The sequence below is a fragment of the Rhineura floridana genome, chromosome 22 (genome assembly GCF_030035675.1).
Source record: "Rhineura floridana isolate rRhiFlo1 chromosome 22, rRhiFlo1.hap2, whole genome shotgun sequence".
NCBI lineage: Eukaryota > Metazoa > Chordata > Lepidosauria > Squamata > Rhineuridae > Rhineura > Rhineura floridana.
The window spans coordinates 9,863,476-9,883,812 of record NC_084501.1 but is presented as its reverse complement, the minus strand read 5'-3'; the positions used below and the strand labels follow the sequence as shown (position 1 = coordinate 9,883,812).

Here is a 20,337-nt window from a genome sequence, read left to right as displayed (position 1 = left end):
ACAAAATGTTGCAGTGTGGCATGCTTCTGTTCAGGGTGCCAGCCAGGCAGCCATGTCCTTTTCCCAGATGCTCCATTCTACCCACCTATGTCCTTTTCCAGGATAGTCCATTCTACCTTCCCACCTCTCCGCCGGGTTACCATTTTCCCCCAAAACAGTCACTCAGCATTCTATACCCCAATGAGCATCCTCACTGGGCTGTTTTTGGTTTTTCTCCCCACCCCATTCCAGAATTCTCCCCCCCCCTGCAGATTGTTTTCTACTTTTGCAACCTAAGGGCTCCCCAAAGCGGATTCCTCCTTCTTGCTTATGGGAGGGGCTGTTTTGGCTACAAAAGGATTGACACTTTGAGTTTACAGTGGGTAGATATGATAGAAATGTAATGTATGGGATGGGCAAATAACGACAATTTCGGTTTCTCTCAGTTTCACATTTTCCCAATCTTATGTTCAGTTTTTGGCATGCCCACATCAGTTTGCATTCTTCTCTTTTTAAAAGACGTCATGAAAGTTCTTCAGCATTGTAGTGCAAACATACACATTTTTCTACGCTATTTTGCCTGATGTACAATTTTTGCAAAGCAATTTCCCTTAATACATTGCATGTTATATGTTATTTTCATGAATATATGCATTTATATGCACATTTTATCCTCATATATGCATTTTTAAATATATACATTATTTGACTGGAGAACTGCATTGCAGAATTTAAAATGTCAAAGGACGGTTGTTTTTAAGTTCACATGTTGTTTCGGAAAGTGCAAAGTAAGTAAGTTTGCCTTTAAATGTGAACTAAATCGAATTTCTCCCTCATTCTTACTCTCCACTCAATCCCAATAAAATATCCTTTTGGGAGATTTATGGATTATATTCAGGCTTTGGGTTTGATTGCCATATTGTAACTTGGGAAGGAATCCTGGACTTTTCATGGATGTGTATTTCCTTAATGTGTTAAAGTCACCATATGGCAGAGGTCTAGATTTTTTAAAGCAGGATTAGGGAATCTTTGGCCCTCCAGATGTTGCTGAACTACAATTGTCATCATACCTGGCCATTGGCCATGCTTGCTGGGGCTGATGGGAGTTGTAGTTCAGCAACATCTGGAGGGCCAGAGGTTTCTCACCCCTGCTGTAAAGGATGGGTGGCTCTCCAAAATTCAACAGATGAAATTTGTGGGGGCCCTTCCCTGAGCCCACAAATCTCTGCATCGCTAGAGCTGAATCTGCTGGATGTTTTAAGTTACAGCTTGTTGCATTACGGTGATCAATGTCAGGAGGGTACTCATCAATCTTGTAAATTATCTTTTCCCTTTTGTAAATACTATCTACGGTTATTCCGTTTGGTTTTATATTCTTTTTTACAGGCCTAATAAAAGAAAGGAAAATAAAATAAGAAATTAAACGGCACCAGGAGCTGAACTGCTGGGCTGTGGGGGGGAGCTATTCCTTTTCGCCTCATCCCCCCCCATGTGATGTGCCGTGGCTTACTAAAGGCATCTGGTGTTGTTTGTTCTGCAAAGACCTTTTGCGGGACATCTGTTCTCTGACTGCGAATGCTCTGGGCTCTATAAAGCTGATCTTTGGGTAGGGGAAAGAGGGAGAAGGAGGAGCTGGTCTTGCGGCTAGGATGTATCTGAGAGAGTGGGTGGGCTTAGGACATGTTGGTGACTTCTAATTCTGTGAATGGCTTCAGGGGGGGACTGACCTGGCCCTGTTGAATGAAGAAGCGTCATAGTAGCTCAGTGGCACTTATAGAGCATCTGCCTTGCGTACAGAAGGTCCCAGGTCCAATCCCCAATGGCATCTCCAGGGAGGGCTGGGAGAGAGATTCTTGCCTGAAACCTTAGAGAGCCGCTGCTGGCCAGTACTGACAACTGAGCTAGATGGAAGACTGGCCTGACTCAGTATAAGGCAGCTTCCTATGTACCTATAAACCCTACTCAGCTGGCCCTCCCTTGTCCTTTATGCTGGATGGTGAGGCGGTGCTCAGCGTAATAGAGGAGTCATGGATAAAACTGGGGACTGGGTGAGATGAACACTGATCTGGTTTTCTCCACTCTCTGCAGTGCAGTGCCCCCTAGTGCTTCTTTTTTGGGGGGGGCATTCTATATTATCCTTGATTCTAGGGCTGGAAGAAATAACATAGTTTTTCAAAGGAGGGTGTGGCAAAGCCATCAATGTCCCATGGTGTGTGCATGCTCATTTATACTCCTCCATATTCTTAAATGGAGACCCTCTGCTGCCCCTATCCAACCCACCCCTATTGCCTTTAGACCCCGCTGAAGATCTGCAGGCACACGCACACACACGCACACGCACACACACACACACACACTGGTTCTCTCACTCAAGAGTGTCTGGTCCAAATGCAACTGCACAAGCAAGGTCCTTCTCTCAGCCACAGTACCTCATCTATAAAATGGGAATATCAATGGCTAGCAACAAAGTATTGACAGGAGGGGGATAAGATGAGGTTTGTAATGAACTGCTGTCTGTTAATACTTGCATATAAATCACTACTGATAATTAGGGCTGCAACATTTAGTCAGTCCAAAAAGATTTTGATCGACTAAAAAGGGTGGCCCTGATTAATCAAGGGGCAGCCAGCCTTTTATTTGTTTTTTAAAAATCAATATACATGCAGGGTTGTATCTAATATAAGTCCTACTTGGAGTACACCCATTGAAATTAATGGAGCTAAGTTAGCCATGTTTATTCATTTCAGAGGGTCTACTCTGAGAGGACTAGCATTGGATACAATCTACAAATTGCAACTGGTAAGGGCTGCCTTCCTGAGTGTGAGAAGGTGGTGGAAATGCCTCTCCTGATGATAATGCATCATCCAAACACAAAGGAAGTATGTTTTTTGTTCCAGAAATACTGTGTCCCCCACCCGACTTCCTCAGATGAACATTTATGCTGATTTTGTCAACTTAGACAAATACAATCAACTGGCTAATTTTTCTTTCATTAGGCGGCAGTCCTTGTAAGGGCAGTTAAACAGTTGAAAGTCTCCTTTGCTGCTAAGATGGCCTGGATGTGGTGCCACTGCTAACCTCTGCCTTCTTGCTGCCTTTAAGATAGGACCATCTTTAAGATAGGACCATCTCCCCCCCTTTACCCTCTCTGGGTCTCCTTTAAACATGTCAGTTTCGGTCTCCATCTCAGAGCATCTCTGCATGAGAGGATCAATGCACGGAAGGGATGGGGAACCATGTGTGATGGCAAAACTCCTTCATGTTAACAAGTTGGGTGTTGGGGCAGAAAAACAGCTGATTCACGGGGCGAGGGCAGGCTGGGGGGGTGGGCTGGGAGGAGAGAGATGGAGGGTACATTTGAGAAGAAGCTCTTCAAGGGACTCCAGGGGAGATAGAGAGAGGATGCTTCTTCCTTTGGGGGGGAAATGTTTGTCCCAGACGAGGGACCCTTTAGCCATCACCAGAGCTCCATCCTTAGTCCAGGAAGGCCCAAAGGCTTTTCAGATGCATTTGCTAGGCAACCACACGGATTCCTCTGCTGCTGAGAGGAGGGAGGCAGGCAGGGCAGAGAAAGAGGAGGGTATAGAGCTGGGGGTGTATATGCACCCCGGGGCAAACTTCAGAACAGAGCCTGTTGACACCTGGCAAAGCGGTTGTACATAGTCATCACCCATGATGCCATATACACGCAGGGTGCCTTAAAATGTTCTACTTGGAAATAGTCCCCAAAGTTCAGCTAGGTGCCTCTGAGCATATACAGAGTGCTTTTTACTGAAGAGAACAAAGGTGGTTGTGGGTTTTTTTAGGGTTTTAAGGGTGACGTGCTTCTGAGCTTGATAATTCAAAGTGTCTTGCTTTTCAAAATGAGTTTTCAAGACAGTGCTAGTTAGCATGTCTAGAGTGCTCTCTCTGAAGAAGCCAGCTCCTTTCTTTCTTTCCTTCTCTTCCCCGCTTCTCTTTCTAAAATTAAAATTTTATAGAAAGCAGGAAAACAGCATATATATATATATATACACACACACATATGCACACACATATGGCGTTTACATCCTTATGCTCTTCTGGCAACTGGCCAGGGGGAGAATATTTTGGCTGAGCCAGTCAAAAATGTTACTCTGCAGTTATATCTGTCGCGATTCATGACACATAGAGCCTCCCAGGGTGTCTAGAGCCAGGGTTGGCAAGGGGAAGGGTGATTATGGTTGCCGAAGGTAGGCAAGGAAGCTGTGTAAGTGTGGGAATTGCTGTCTCAGGCCTGGGGCCTGTCAAACACAGCGCCAGAATAAACTTGGAGGAAGGGGTGTCGGAGTGGCAGGGTTGGGGGGAAGGAGAGAGAGAGAGAAACTGCTAACTTTGGGCACAATCTCCTTTGTGGTGAACAGAGATGACAGGCGCCTCCACGGATGCCCTCTGCTTTGTACACTGCCAGAAATAGCCCAGACACCGACACCCCAACCCTGCCTTCCTTTTGCCATTGTTGGGAACACTTGGCTTGGAAGCATCATTGTCTCCTCTCTCACACCCCGATCAGATCCTGGAAGTCCCTGGGTTCCATTTCAAGCCATGGAACTGGTACCAGTGCCTACTGGTCACAGCGATTCTTTTTAGTTTAATGTCAATAGGCAGGGAGTTCCAAAGCGTAGGTGCTGCCACACTAAAGGACTCATTTCTTACAAGAGCAGAACAAGTGGCACCTGTAACATGGAAAGCACACCTTGAACTTGGCCTGGTACCAATTCAGCAACCAGTGCTGATTTCAGAGCAGAGGTATTATGTGGTGACAGGGTCTCGCTCATGCCAGCAATCGTGCCACAGCATTCTGCACTAATTGCAGCCCCTGAGTTAGCATGGGGATTTCTGTCACCTTGGCTGACTAGCTGCTAGGATTTTTTTTAGTTTTGATTTTTGGTTAGGAATCCTGACTGGTTGTGGGATGCTGAGTGTTCTGCCTTACTCATAGGAATTTTGTTGTGGTAGGTATAGCATTTAGGAAATCATCACTGTCTTTTGTTTTTTTTCTATTTGCATTTCATTTACCTTTAACCAAACTTCCTTACATCCATAGAAGCAACAACAGTGGTTCCAGGCATTCAGCTCAACCCCCTTAAACCCACTGATGATGCACCTTGTTGGTTGCATGACGGTTTGTTTCTTGCCCAATAGTGGTAAAAAAGAATTCACATATTTGGAAGTGTTGCTGCAATTGTTGTTCCCAAGCTGCTGCCTATGAAGGTAGACCAAACCATGTGTGTTTTCTCTCTGTCAATTATTACTCACTGGAAATGGGTAGGCTGTCAGTTTATAGCAACCCACAGGATAGACAGAAAGGGTAGAGAATCTCCTTACTCTTACTCATTTCTTATACCTCTTTCTGAAGTAAAGGGTCAAACCTGTAAAGAAATTTGGAGCAGCTAGATTAAAGGTAGGGGAAGGGCATTCCAGGCAGGAACTCTACTTGGATATGGATAACTTTGCAGAGGATCGCTAGTCAAGCTTTACCAACAATACAACCCAAACCATAACTATTGAGAAGTAAGTCCTATTGAGTTCTATGGGGCTTAGTCCCTTAGTAAGTGTGTTTAGAATTGCAGTCTTCAGGGGCATCCATCTTTACTCCTGAGTGCTCCCATCTAACATTTCCACAACACGAGGCTCCTTTTTACCTACAGTGGCCTTCTGCTGACTGGCCCGGCCTGAGGGCACTTAAACCTTTTTGCCAGAAGCAAGTTGGCTAAATTAGATGTTCACTACTCATCTTTTAGTTAAGATTTCTATCTTAATTTCCAATGTGAGAAATGTTTTTGTTTGAATTGTATATGCCAAGCAACTGTGGTTGATGCTTACTGTATCATGCTTAATGACATCACTCTGATATCACCTGGGTCCACCCCATGACATCATTCAGGCCTGCCCCTATAACATCTCTAGGGCCTGCCCCCGAAATCCCAAAGTTTGGGATGCTTCTGACCTGGCAACTCTAGTTCTGAGGGTCAATTTCCTTGAGGACTTGAGGGGGGGGAGGGGAGAAACACACACACTAATCCAGAAATGTGAAGAACTGAATTTAAGATTGAAAAATGAGAAACTAAGAAAAAGTGTAATTGAGCCATTTACCTATCTTTACGTATGACCACCTCAATATTGTGGGGGGGGATTGGTAGTGTTTTAATGTGTTTGCATGTGTGCGTGGCAACATGACTTGCTAAGAGTCCACCTTGGGATGAGGATGGGGATTGGCCCATTATCACCTTCATCCCCTCCTTAAACCGGCCTCCCATCACTCCTCCTAAGAATGAACTCAGATGGTGAGTGCTACCAGCATTGCAGCCACAGCAGGGCCACTGAGAAAAAAAGAGGGAAGTATCAGCATATTTGTGGGAATACTGAGGTTTGCAAAAGGACTCAAAATCATTTTTTTAAAATCTAAGGAGCAAAGACCCTCCCCTTCCTCCAAAAAATCCACAGTGAGGACTGATCATACTCAGTAGTCATGGAATGTAGAGTGACATTTGGATAAGAAAACAGAAGGGGTGGAGTGGAATACCCTGCTTCGGGGTGGAGAAGGAATTCAGTTTGGTTTGCATTTTCATGGGAACCAAGTTCATCTGCAGTTTTCAAAACCAGTGCGCCAGGTGTGGGGAACCTCTGGCCCTCCAGATGTTGCTGAATGATGACAGAAACTGTAGTTCAGCAAGCATCTGGAGGGCCAAAGGGCCAATCCACACGTGATGTTAAAAGTTGCATGTATCTTTAAAAATAAAAACCTGTAGATGGCATCTGCTAGGGGCCCTGACCAAGATCAGCACCACAATGCATGGGAGGGATGGCAAATTTAATGCTTTCCTTCTGCACATTGTCCTAACACTCACCCCTTTTCTCTCCCAAGTTGCAGCCAAACAGCAACTCGGAGAGGGGATTTTATGTAGACCATGACTCAGAAGGATACAGTTAAACCCCCATACCCTGTGCGCCATAGCCCTGATCCCCAGCATTTGCCATGTATGATTTTAAATATATGAACCCAATGCCAAGCCATGTGTTTAATATCACATATGCTTTGGCCTCAAGGTTTGCAAGTTGCTGTGTATGCATTGCATGTCTAAAATGGACCCAATGTTTGATTATTTATTTGCTTGTGATTTCTAGCTGTTATCACAAGTCTGTTATGTTGCATTGTATAAAACACTCAATAAAAAAGTATCTATTGAAAAAGTTTCATTTTTGCAAGTTATGAGCCTGAAAATATCCCTGGCTCAAATGCAGCGTTGATCGTTAACTCACCAAGGTGCCTTAGAGTGAGCAAGCATGCTCTCTTGGGTCCCTGTCTCTGTCTTCTAGAAATAAGAACCATAACAACAACAATTTATTATTGTTACTACTACTACTACTACTACTACTACTACTACCACTACTGTGTTGTATCCTGTGCTAACTGTACTCAGAGGAGACCCACTGAAGGTAATGAACACAACTAAGTTTCAATGGGTCTACCCTGAGTAGAACTTATTATTATATAATTAACATTATTAATAGTATTATTACATTTATACCCCACCTTTCCTCCAAGGAGCTCAAGGTGGCGTACATGGTTTGCTCCCTCCTCCCAGTAATGTAAGTTAGGCGGAGAGGCAGTGAGTGGCTGGCTCAATGTCATCTGGCTGGGCTGCACGGCTAAGTGGAGATTTGAACCCTGATCTTCCAGGTCTTAGTCCAGCACTCTAACCACTACCATTGGCTGTGTGCACCCCATCCCCCTCTGCCCATCCCTAGTGTTCTATCCGGCCTTACTTCCTGTCTACATGGTCTGTTTATTACAGTTGCTGTATGTATTTTTAGCACCTCTCATATACACACAGAGAGCAAAGCTAAAGGGGGGCATCTTTATACGGTCAAAAAATTGCCCGTTGCCTCTGTGTTTTTTATTGACTCCCCTTGGAGTACAGCTGATAAAATATTGTTCTATGGATTAGGAGATGGACTGAGAATGAGCTAATAATGGACCTTCCTGATCAATTCTTCTCTCTAATGGACTTGAGAGTGGACAGCTAATCACCCATCCCCTTCAGGCCTTGGATCTCCAGGCCACGCTCTCTGTCTCTTTCCCCCAGCCTTCTTCTTGATTCACGTTAGGACCTAAAAATTTCTGGATGACTCCAAATATCCATCAAGTCCAGCATCCTCTTTCTAACAACAGCCAGCCAGATGTCTCTGGGAAGCTCACAAATCCAGGCATCAAAGGCAATGGCCATTCCCTGTTGTTTAATTTTAGCATCTTGTATCCTGAGGTATACTGCCCCTTCACATGGAGGATCCATTTAGTTGTTTAGAACAATAGAGCCTGGCTGCTGGATCAGCCCAGGGACCCATCTGGTCAAGCATCCTGTTCCCCCAGTGGCCAACCCGATGCCCCAGTGAGAAGTCCTCAAGCAGGACCTGAGTGCAACAGCAACTCTCCCCGCTTGTGATTCCCAGCAACTGGCATTCCAAGGTCTACTGCCTCCGACAGTGGAGGGAGAACATAGCCATCGTGGCTAGTAGCCACTGGTAGCCTTATCCTCCACAAATTTGTTTCATCCTCTTTTAAAGCCATCCAAGTTGCTGGCTGTCAGTACATCTTGTTGGATGGTATTCCATAGTTTAATGATGTGCTGTGTGAAGAGAAACTTCCTTTTTCTCAGTCCTGAATCTCCCCCCATTCAGCTTAATTGGGTGACCCCAGATTCTAGTATTATGAGAGGGAGAAAAACTGATCTCTATCCTTGTTCTCCTCATGTTGCATATTCTTATATATGCCTCTGTCATGTCCTTTCACTGCCACTACTACCCAGTTACCTTTCTTTTCTAAACTAAAAGCCCCCAAACATTGTACACTTTCCTCACAGGGGAATTTCTCTAGCCCCTTGCTCATGTCCGTTGCACTGTATCACTGGGAGGAAAATGGAGAGGTCTCCTAACAACTCTAAGCACTCTCAGCGAATGACAGTTTCTATGATTCTTTGGGGGAAGCCATGACTGTTAAAGTGGTATCATCGTGCTTTAAATGTAAGGTGTGGATGCAGCCGTGTTGACGTTTGATTTGCTTGTCTTTGAGTGAGCTTAAGAGGGACCCCGCTGGATCAGGCTAAAAGGCCCATCTAATCCAGCACCTAGGAAGCTCCCAAGCGGGCCAATAGCCCTCTGTGCTTATTGGCGTTTGGTCTTTTAAACTTTTCATAAGCATCCTCGGATGTTAACTGTATTGGAAAGGCAGGGTATGTGCATTTGTCCAAAGAAGTACCTATTTCTAGGATTTAATCTTGAGTCAGTTCTCACCCAGGGCTGCTCACACACCAAAGTTGTTTTGAACTCCAGAACATAAGTGGCAAATGGAGACTTTGCAGGAGTATTTTATAAAGGAAGAAACCATGTTGCAGTAAGCACCTGCTCTACCTGCACTGCAGACTGGTTTAACAATCAATCCCTTTTCCCAGGGAATTCTGGGAACTGTAGCTCTGTGCAGGGAATAGTGGGTCTCCTAACAACTCTCAGCGACCTTCACAAACTAAGAGTGGTATAAGAGTGCTGTAAATGGATGGTGCAGATGTCACCATTCTCTTACTGAAGAGCCGCTTCCAATCAAAGTAGAAAAATACTGTGCTAGATGGACAAGTCATCTATCCCTGATGCAAGCCCCAATCTGATTCTTACAATGACAAGTTGCTCTCCCCCTCTTTATTTGCTAGTGGATGGCTGTATCCATCGTGCTGCAGGCCCTTTGCTCAAAGAGGAATGCCGGACCCTGAATGGCTGCGAGACTGGAAAAGCCAAAATCAGCTGTGGGTACCGCCTCCCGGCCAAATGTAAGTATTATTATTGTTGTTGTTGTTGTTAACACAAAAAGGCCTCCAAGCAGCTTGCAAAAAGCATTTAAGAGAAGAAGTACATTATAATAATAAAATAATATTGCATAATGTAATGTATCTGTTGCCTACCAAGCGTCACAGGGTTCCTGGGGAGCTCAGCTGATGGGATCGCCTTTATGGAGGTTTGGAATCACCACTACGTTTGCCTGATTGAGTGTGTGGGGGGGTCATCACTCAGTGGTGCTTTGCAAGCAGAGGTTTGCAGGTCCAATACCTGGGCTTCTCCACTTTAAAAAGAGTTTGGGTAGTAGAACTTCTGACCTGTGACGCTGGTGAGCTGCTGTTAGCCAGAGCAGACCTGGGCTGGATAGACCAATGGTCAAATGCAGTATAAAGGAGCTCCATATTCTATTCATGAAGGGCTTTGTGCCTGTAACACATGTGTGGGGGAACCTTTGGCCCTCCAATTGTTGCTGAACTACAACTCCCATAATCATCCCTGGCCATTGGCCATGCTTGCTGGAGCTGGTAAGAGCTGTAGGTCAGCAACATCTGGAGGGTCAAAGGTTCCTAGCACCTTCACAGCAGGCAGAAATTTAACAGGCAAAGGTTTTTCCATCAGAGTTCAGGGTCTTACATTTTAAAGAAGGACAAATGAGGGTATGTCCAATGGGATGAACAGCTGAACAAACTGCGTGTGTTTAGCCTGGTGAAGAGAAGATTATGGGAAGACATGGCAGCGGTCTTCTAATCCCTGAAACTCTGACACACAGAAGATGGAGCAGGCTACTTCTTTGTTGCTCCAGAGGGCAGGACCTTGGAATTGTGGGTGGAAACTGAAGGGAAGATTTCAGCTAACATTAGGATAAACTTCTTAACAATATGAGCTGTTCAACAGTGGAACCGACTGGGCACTCCTTTGCTGGAGGCATTTAAGCAGAGGCTGGATGGCCATCTGCTAGGGATGTTGCTGCTGCAGCCTTCATTACAGATCCTCCATTGATCAAGGGGCTGGACTAGATGACCTCTAAGGCATCTTCTAACTGATGCTCCATGCCTGCAAGTTCAAATCCCTGGCCAGTTAGTGCTTCCCTCTTTACAGCAGGGCTGGAAAAACTTTGGCTCTGCAGATGTTGCTGGACTACAACTCCCATGATTGTCCTTGATCATTGGCCATGCTAGCTGGGGCTGATGGCAATTGGAATCCCAACAACATCTGGAGGTCCAAAGGTTCCCCAGCCCTGCTCTACAGACTTCAAGAGCTCCTTCAAAATAAGGGACTGGTTAAAAAAAAAGCTGTGCTGTTATTTTCCAACTTACCTGCCATAATAATTAAAAAATAGTGTGTGTGTGTGTGTGTGTCCACATTCCAAAGTTTGAGAAAATGATGTTCCTCATGCCAGTGGTGGCTGGTGCCCATCTGGGACTGGTAGGGCAGAGAGCAGGGAGCCCAACATGAAGTGGACCCAGAGCCAGTGAGAGGAGCGATGGTGGCTGGTGCCTATTGGCACTGGTGGGGCGGAAGGCAGGGTTGCCCAACAGTAGGTGCGCCAGAACCAATGGCAGGCAGAGCCAACTAATACTAGATTTGCTCCCCATCTTCCTCCTCCTCCCTGCTGAGTTTTCCAAGGGACAACGCTGAGACTAAGGAGGAGGAAGCTGACAGCCAGAGCCACCCTCTCTGGACTGGTTGTTTTAAGTAAGAAGGGAAGCAGGTGGAGCGGGGGAGGCTGAGTTTAGTGGGGCAGTGCCCCATTTGCCCTAATAAACCAACTTCTGTTGCCTCATGCGGTAGTTTTGTTTTGTTTTTTGTGTAATCTCCACAGTGAAGGGAAGATTGGAGTTTATATTCCTTGCCACACCCTTTCCAAATAAATCTGCTTTCTTCCACTTCCTTCCTATTTCCCTCTCTTTGCCCTACATCTCCCCCCCCCCGCACCATGTGCTTGTCTGTCTGAGAGGGAGTGGAGTCTGTTAATTAAACCTGCCATGGGAGACGGCAGTCTTTGCTCTCACACATTCAGTCTGATAATTCAGCTGTGGCGGATGCATTGAGAACAATAAAGTGCAAATGTGACACTTAAGAGGAGCAGAGAAAAGGGGTGGGAGACGCACCTAATACTCAACAGGGGCTGAGAAGATGCAAGAGTTGTAGCAAAATCATGTTTTTCCTACGGCGGATGTGGGTGAGGATGTGGGTCAGAGCTGTGTGCATTCCACACAAATGCAACAATGCACGTCAGAATTTTTGCTTCGGGCAAAGAATTTAGCATCCTGAGAATCCTCACTTTTTTATTAAAAAAAGGAAGTTTCTAGACCTCATGGTTTGTTTGTTTGCTATTTATTTTTTTAAAGACAATTATATACTGCTTAATCATTAGCATTTCTCAATAGGGTACCTAAAAATAAACCATACAGAAAATAAAACAATAGAAATTCATCTTAAACCTGCACACTGCCTCCAAATGCCTACTGGAATAAGCAAGCTTTTTGTCATGTCCCTGAAGTTCAGCAAGGGGATGCCTGTCTATTCTCAGTCAGGAGGGAGTTCTACAGGCTTGGGCCCACGACACTGAATGTGTAGCTTCTAGTAGTTAGGAGCCGTGCATCTGAGGCCTGGTTGCAAAGGCAGACAAGGTGATGCCTTGTGAAAAGGCAAAGAAAGTAGGAGAGATCTGCTGCCAAATCACATTCACATCATACGTTTAGTCTACAATCATTCCACTTTAAACTGTCATGGCTTCCCCCAAAGAATCCTGGGAACTGTAGTTTGTGAAGGGTGCTGAGAGTTGTTAGGAGACCTTTATTCCCCTCACAGAGCTACAATTCTCAGAGTTCTCTTGGAAGAGGGATTGACTGTTAATCCACTCTGGGAATTGTAGCTCTGTGAGGGGAATAGGGGTCTCAGCACCCCTCACAAACTACACTTCCCAGGATTCTTTGGGGGAAGCCACGACTGTTTAAAGTGGAATAAATTTATAGTGTGAATGTGGCCTTGACTCTAAGGGCTCTTTTAGACTGACTGTCACTCTTTTCAGGTGGGATTCAGTCACATACCAGCAAATTAACATTGCACAATTACAGTTGATTGGAAGCTCTTGTGCAACAAACCCGTTTCTCCCAAAAGATCAGACTTTATTTGCAATAAGGAAGGTGATGGAAGAAATGCTTTGGAAAGTGTGGGATACTACTTGCTTTTGACGCAACGCCATCTGATCTCCCTGCAAACAAACCAGGTTAAAAGCTCAATAAAGAGGCCATCTGGAAGTGCCCTGGTTTCAGAGTTGCCACTTAAAGAGCTTTTTGGCCTCTCTCCTGGTCTTGCTGTGTGTGTTGGAAAGGCAGAAATGCTGTTTTGTATCAAATACTTTCAATTGATTGACAGCCATGCAGGATAATGGTGGATTTACAACTGCATATCAGCCTTCCTGCATAGTTGCTTTTGTTGTGTGAACAGATGCCTTTTCAACCCTTCACCATCAATTTTGAAATAAGATCTGGGAATGTCTCCCTCCCCCAACTAGGAATAGGGGGAAAGATTGATTCTATTCACATTTAAAGCTGAGTTGATCTGATTCGCACTTTCTGAAGCAATATGAAAACTGAAGTGCAGCCATCCTTCGAAATGTATACCGTACTTATCCAAACTTTGTGTGCAGTTCTCCAACCAAACCATGTTTACAAAAATGCATATATTCAGAAAAGTGTGCAGAAAAATTAATATATTACTGAAAATAACATACAAAAATGCATTATATGGGAGAAACTGCTTGCAAAAATGTGTATGTTAGTAAAAACGGCAAAGAAAATGTGTTTATTAGGAAAAAGGTACACTAAAATCCTGAAGAATTTGATAAGGATTTTTTAAAAAAGAAATTCACAGATCGCTGCAGGGAGAACTGATTCTCCCCGCAGATTTAAACGATTTAAACATGAGCAACTGAGAGATATGAAATTGACGGATCTTTCCATCCTTACTCCCCACAAACATACTTTATTTCTTGCCATGTATGGAAAGGGATGTGCGAACCTTGTCAGTTTCAGGGATGCAGTCTTCCTTCACCATCCTGCTTTGGGTTCTCCAGTGAAACTGACAAGTAGTTCTCCCCTCACAGGGTTACATTTCCCGGCACCCTGAACAAACTATAGTTCCTAGGATTCTTTGGGGGAAGCCATGGCTTTAAATGTATCGTGTGCACACAGCCCTAATCTGTTTCACAGATGCAGATTTGCAGATGCACTGTCCCTCCCCACTCTGTTCCTCCCTGGTGTAACTCACATGGTTGGGGGTAGGCTAGGAGTAGGGAACCTTTGTCAGCCTAAGGGCCACATTCCCTTCTGGGCAATCTTCTGAGGGCCACGTGCAAGTAGTGGGTGGGGCCAAAGGCACAGCTATAAATGTAAAGTTGTACCTTTGTACATGCATGCCCCTCTCTATTCTCCATATAGCAAGCAGGAGGCATGATCAGAGTTCAAGGACACATCGCAGCCAGGCAAAAACACACTCAAGCAGGGTGCAGGTTAGGGACAGCGAGGGCAGCGGAGGCTTCCAGAGGCTGCATTTGGATCCCAGGGCCGAGGTTTTCCAATCCTGGGACAGAGTTTTGTACATTTCAACATCCCCATTTCCTTCACTGTGCTCCCCCCCCCCCCCCGTGTCAGTTCTCTGACAGTAGAAGAACATTGTGATTGTGGCTAATAGCCATGATAGCCTTATCGTCCATGAATTTGCCTAACCCCTTTTAAACCCATCCACGTCGTTGGCCGTCACTATAACCTGTGGGAGCAAATTCTATAGTTCAGCTATGCTGCTGCTGTACGAAGATATCCTTTCTTTTGTCTGTCCTGAATTTGCCAAGATTCAGCTTCGTTGGACGACCCAGAGTTCTAGTGTTGCGGGAGAGGGAGAAAAACTTCACTTTGGATTTTGCGCAGGGGGTTCAACTAAAATGGCCTGCAAAGCCTCCCCTCTCTCCAAACTCCCCTTCCAACTATATGCTTCTGTTGTTTGAGGCAGGGGATTTTTTTGGGGAGGGGGATCTTTTCCCACAGTCACTGGAGAGAGTGTGCTGACATTTAACACAGGAATAGTGTAACTTTCGAATTGCGGTTAATATGTGCATTAACTGAAGCAGGAGGGAGAGGGGAGATTTCCTGCGTGATAATTAAAGTGCTTTAAAATGCATGTTTGATTTCTGCCTGAATGTAGGTGGTTCATTGAATTTGCAAATGCAGCCCCCACCATCTGGAGAACAGAATGGCTTGGGAAATACAGAATTTGGCTGCTCCAATTTGTTTGTTATAGTTCTTGTCCTGCCTGAGGATCTCAGGCAGCACTGTGGCCTCACAACAGCCTATCTTAACAGGCAGTCGTTTGTGAGAGAGTTGAAAATAGTTTGACAGAGACAAAGCTGGGCAAAACGCTGCTAGTACATAATAAATAAAACAGAAAGACTTTCTCTGCCAAACAACAGATTTCTTTTACCAGAAGGATATTCAAAAATCCATTCCTCCCCCAAAGAGATTCACTTCTCTTTATTGAAACAAGGGAAGCTAACCTGTGGCCTTCCAGATGTGGTAGGACTCCAGCTCCCATCTTCCCCAACCCTCACGGTCAATGTTCAGGGATGATGGGAGCTGTCGTCCAGAAATATCTGGAGGGCACCACATTGGCTACCCTTTCCATGGCCCCACAGTCAGGTCTCTCCAAGCCCTGCCTCGATATGCCGTGGACTGAACCCGGGACCCTCTTCATGCAAAGCAGATGCTCTGAGCATTAGCAATGAAGTCCATGGGCTATTTCCACGTACAGCAGTCATTCTCGTTTCGAAGAAATATGAGGCAAAAAAAGAGAAAAACAACCCACAACTTCCTACCCCTCCATCTTCTTGCCAGCCATCCCCCTCCGTCCCACCCCCTCCTTTAAAAATGTCTCTGCTCAAAATCAGCCCTTCTTAATAATCATTTTAAAAAAGAATTAAGTGAATGAGGCAGTGGCATATTAATCAAAGGCCCATAAATATAGCTCTTAGCTCATCAATCGCTAAGTAAAGATACAGAGAATGGCTTAGCAGTTTGTTGGAGAAACAGCGGATCCCAGATGAATGTACAGCAGAAGGCTGAAAGACAGTGGCTGGGTTTGCTTCTTGTTTGCCTGATTTCTAAATTGATTAAATACTGCTGTAAATAACATCTGCTGTGAGTGACGAAGTAGCCACCCCCTTCCTCCTTAGAGAGACCTTTCCCCCCTTCTTCCTTTTGTCTCTTCTCTCCTGTCCAAACTGCACTTTGTACTTTGGTAAGTAGAGTCCTTTTGCAAAGTAGTGGCAAAGAAGGGAACCTCCCAGGGCCGGCGCCAGGTATGATGGGGCCCATGGGCACCAGCTTGTCCCGGACCTGCGGTGTACATCCATGCATCCCACCTGCCTCGTGTCGCGTCACGTGAATTACATGTGTGCATAGCACGCAAGCTGGCCATCAACCAAGATGGCAGCAGGGGCATTAGCCCCTTAGGGAAGCCCCCGCCACCATCTTAGTTGATGGTGGGCATGCATGTGATGGTGGGCACGCAGGCACAGCATTCTCTGGGACGGAAAAGATAGGTGGGGTATGTGTACTGGCTTATTGAAGCCTGCACTGTCTGTATTTGGGAGGTGCCTGGAAGCTCTCAGCAACATGCAGCATAGTTGGGACCAGATGCTGCCATGGATCACGGAATGGGAGAGCTATCATCTTGTCCTAAGGAGGGGCCTCTTTGGACCACAGGGGCCCTCGGCCAGGGCCCAGCCTGGTCACCCTCTGGCGCCGGCCCTGGAACCTCCCCATCCAAATCTCACCCTCATCCTCTAAACTTAGTGGAAGGCTATAAGTAAAGATGGACGAATCTGTGAACTCTGGTTCTCTCCCGTTTCCCATTTTACCAAACTTAAAATCAGTTTTCAACATTTCTGCAGCAGTTAGCTTTTTAAAAAAATCTCAAGAAAATTCATCCGCATTGTAGTGTGAATTTCTCCTGGTAAACACATTTTTGTGTGCAGCTTTGACTAAAATACACACATTTTTGCAAGGCAATTTCCCCTCATAATGCATTTTTGCATGTTATTTTCACTATTATGAATGTTTTATGCACATTCTCCCCAAATATATGCATTTTTGTACATATTGTTTGGTTGGAGAATTGCATCGCAAAATTTGGAGAACTGGGAATTTCTAAGGACAGCTGTGTTTCAGTGTGCATAGTGGTTTGAGAAGTGCAAATTAGGTTGCTTTTCATTAACATGCAAGCAAAATCAAATTTCTTCTCCATCCCGAGCTATAAGACAAGACACTGTCTCTTATACTCCATCCCCACACCAGGATTGTTGCAAAGATGAACTGAGCTCAATGTATGTGAAATTCACAACTGTGGAAATATGGGTTTTGTTTAATGCTATAATGGAGGAGCTCCGAAACGATCCACGAGCTTCATTCAGGCGGTCAGCGGCATGTCTCCATTAAATATTCATAGTGATTTTTAATTGTATTTTATTGCTTCTTCTACTTCTTCTATTGCATTTTCTTGTATTACAATTTGAATTCTATGAAATGCAAAATGTAATACAATAAAATGCAATATAAGAAATAAAAATGCAATTAAAATCATACTGCATCTGGCACAGTGCATTACAAGAAGGACAAAAAAACCATTAAGTGGTCCACTAAAACCCTTGGCAGCTGGACTGTGGGGGAAAAGTTTTGGGAACCAGTGCTATCATGTATTACAGCCTTGCAAATAAGTCCACAGAAAGTACTAGCCCGCCAAACATTTTTACCATCTGACACTGCTGAAAGACAACGTTGCTTGCTGTATGATATACTCCAGCTCCCATTAGCCCTGATCAGTGTGACCGACGGCAAAGGATGATGGAAGCTGTAGTCCAACAGCTTTTGGAGGGCACTGTGTTGGCCACCCTTGCTCTAGAAGTTAAATATCTCTCTGTGTTTAGGGGTGGATGCATCTTGCCTGCACATGAACACTAAGGTCCCGTACACCTCATAGCCTGCCATTTCACACGTTGACAGTTGCAAATATATTGTAGTAAGAAAATTATATTATTCCACTATATCTTTAACCAGAAGGCCTCTCCCTCTCTCCCGCACATTCCTTTCACTCTCAAAGTAAGATCCATTCTCCCTCTAGATGCGAATAGGGCAGGCATAGGAAAGCAATCCACCAACAACTTGTCTTTTTTTTATCCTCCCGCGACTAGTGGTTTGGGGTTTTTTTGGCAAGTGTTTTCTGCAACATGTCATTGATGGAATAATCGTGGTGGATTTATGCTGGACTGTCCACACATCATTCTGCTTTATTTGTTGATCTGTGATGCTTCCTCGTTGTTGCCCCATTATTACCACCTGGAGGGGCACTCTTGCACTACATAGCACACCAAAAGTGGGCCTAAATAAATAACCAAAGCAGTTGTGATATAAAACGTTAACAGGGTTTTGGCCGGAAATTACAGGATGCGCACCGGTTGGGGACAAAGCAGTATGCTCTCCCCAAAGCTTCTGTAGCCATAAACAGTATTGAAAGTGGGATTGTGTGTGACTGCCCTGATGCCATCATGAGCACAAATCTTAATGAATACACAGTGAATGATGTTTCTGGAGGGGCCTTGAGAAAGAGGAGAAGGATTCTGCCTCTCCTGCACATCTCATGCTCTGAACCACAATGCCATGCCTGCTCAAGAAAGCAAAACCAAAAGGCTCCAAATCAACAGCATTTGGATTTTTCAAACATTAGTTATATGATATTTTTCCTGTCCCATCCATCCTTCCAGAATCAGTGGATGCTGGGCAGCAAGTCTCTGAGAGATAAGGGTTTGTCCCTGCCCCCCCCCCGAAGGCCTTATGATTCCCAGGCCCAGAATATGAAGCTGAAGGGAATTGCTCCCACTGTTGGAGGGGCACAAACTTTGCCTCCCCCAATTGTGAGGATCTCTCTGCCTCACCAGCTAGGCCCGCGTGTGGCGTGCTTGGAATGCTGAGCTCTGGGAGAGCGTGGCTGGCACACGTCTGTCTTCCCCTGCCCTCCCCTCCAAATGTGGTATTCCAGTCACATCCTAAGCAGGTGTTTAGTATTCAGCACAGGCAAGCATGGTTTCCTCCAACAGTAGCTTCAAGAAGTCACCGCTGCTGCCTTGTGGGCAAGAGAAAGAGCAATATTTGGGGGGGGGGGAGGAGAGAGGAGAAGGAGGGGGTGCTGGAGAAGAATCTCATGGAATCATCAGGATGTCTCATGGAATCATCAGGATGTCTCTCCAAACTGGAAATTGCTCCTCAAGTAGTGACTGCTGAACTGACAGAATTGTATCCAAAAAGAAAGGTTTCCAAACCCTGAGGTTTGCAGAAGTACTTAAAAAAAAAACCCTACGTGGGCAGCCCCCCTCCCACTAAAACAACTCACTGTGGACTGAGTGGCCATAGAATGCTGAGTTACTGGGGGGAGTGGGGCCAGTGCCAGAGGGTGACCTGGTTGGGCCCTGGCCAAGGGCCCCTGCAGCCCAGAGGGGTCCCTGAAGAGCCCCTCCTTAGGGTGGGAGGGTAGCGCTCCTATTCCGCAATCCACTGCAGTATTGACTCCCAACCCTGCCACAGATCGCAGAGAGGGAACTCCCAGGGCCCTCCCATACAGATCGCGTGGGCCTGTGATGCCCGTCCACATGCCCCACCTACCTTTCCTAGTGCTGTGAGTGCTGTGCACCGGCATGCATATCTGCCATCAGTGAAGATGGCGGCAGAGGCTTCCCTAAGGGGCTGATGCCCCTGCTGTCATCTTGATTGATGGCAGGAATGTGCACACATAGTGTAGTGTGCATGTCTGCCATCAGTCAAGATGGCGGTGGGTGCATCAGCCTCTTAGGGAAGTCCCCACTGCCATCTTTGTTGATGGCAGCCATGCGCACGCAGGGAATTGACATGAAGTGACAGGAGAGGTAGGTGGGGCATGCAGGCGGGTGCCCAAGGGCCCAGTCATGCCTGGCGCTGTCCCTGGGCAGGGGGCAGAAAACCATGTGGGAAAGGGAATGGAATGGAGTATTCTGGAGGGCCTGGCTGGCTGAAACCTTGAACAGGAGGGCTTCACAGCGGTCACATCCACATCATGCATTTAAAGCACACAGCTTCCCCCAAAGAATCCTGAGAACTGTAGATTATCAAGGATGCTGGGAATTGTGACCATGTGAGGGATAAACTACAGTTTCCAGGATTCTTTGGGGAGTGGGAGCTGAAATGGTATGAATGTACTTCAAATGTGCAGTGTAGATGTGACCACACTGCGACTGCAGGTTCTGCTTGGCCAGTTCCAATGGGGAAAGTGATGAAGTTGAAAGGAAAAAGTATGTATGTATGTGTGTGTAGATGGGTAATTTGGCTGGATTGTTATTATAGCATCCTGTAACCCTAACCCCTTCCTGGCCACAGCAATGATGTTGTATGTACCTGAAGTGGAGCGCTGGCAGGATAAATTCCCCCTCCA

At 45.7% G+C, this 20,337-nt stretch overlaps 1 protein-coding gene across 3 annotated transcripts in view; it reads left to right on the top strand.

Moving 5' to 3' along the window:
* MACROD1 (mono-ADP ribosylhydrolase 1) overlaps window positions 1–20,337 on the top strand; it is a 366,194-nt gene that overhangs the window by 324,602 nt on the left and 21,255 nt on the right. For all 3 annotated transcript variants that reach the window (XM_061606931.1, XM_061606929.1, XM_061606930.1), the window contains exon 5: window positions 9,702–9,818. In XM_061606931.1, coding sequence (XP_061462915.1) covers window positions 9,702–9,818 — 117 coding nt within the window. The remainder of the gene's footprint in view (window positions 1–9,701; window positions 9,819–20,337) is intronic.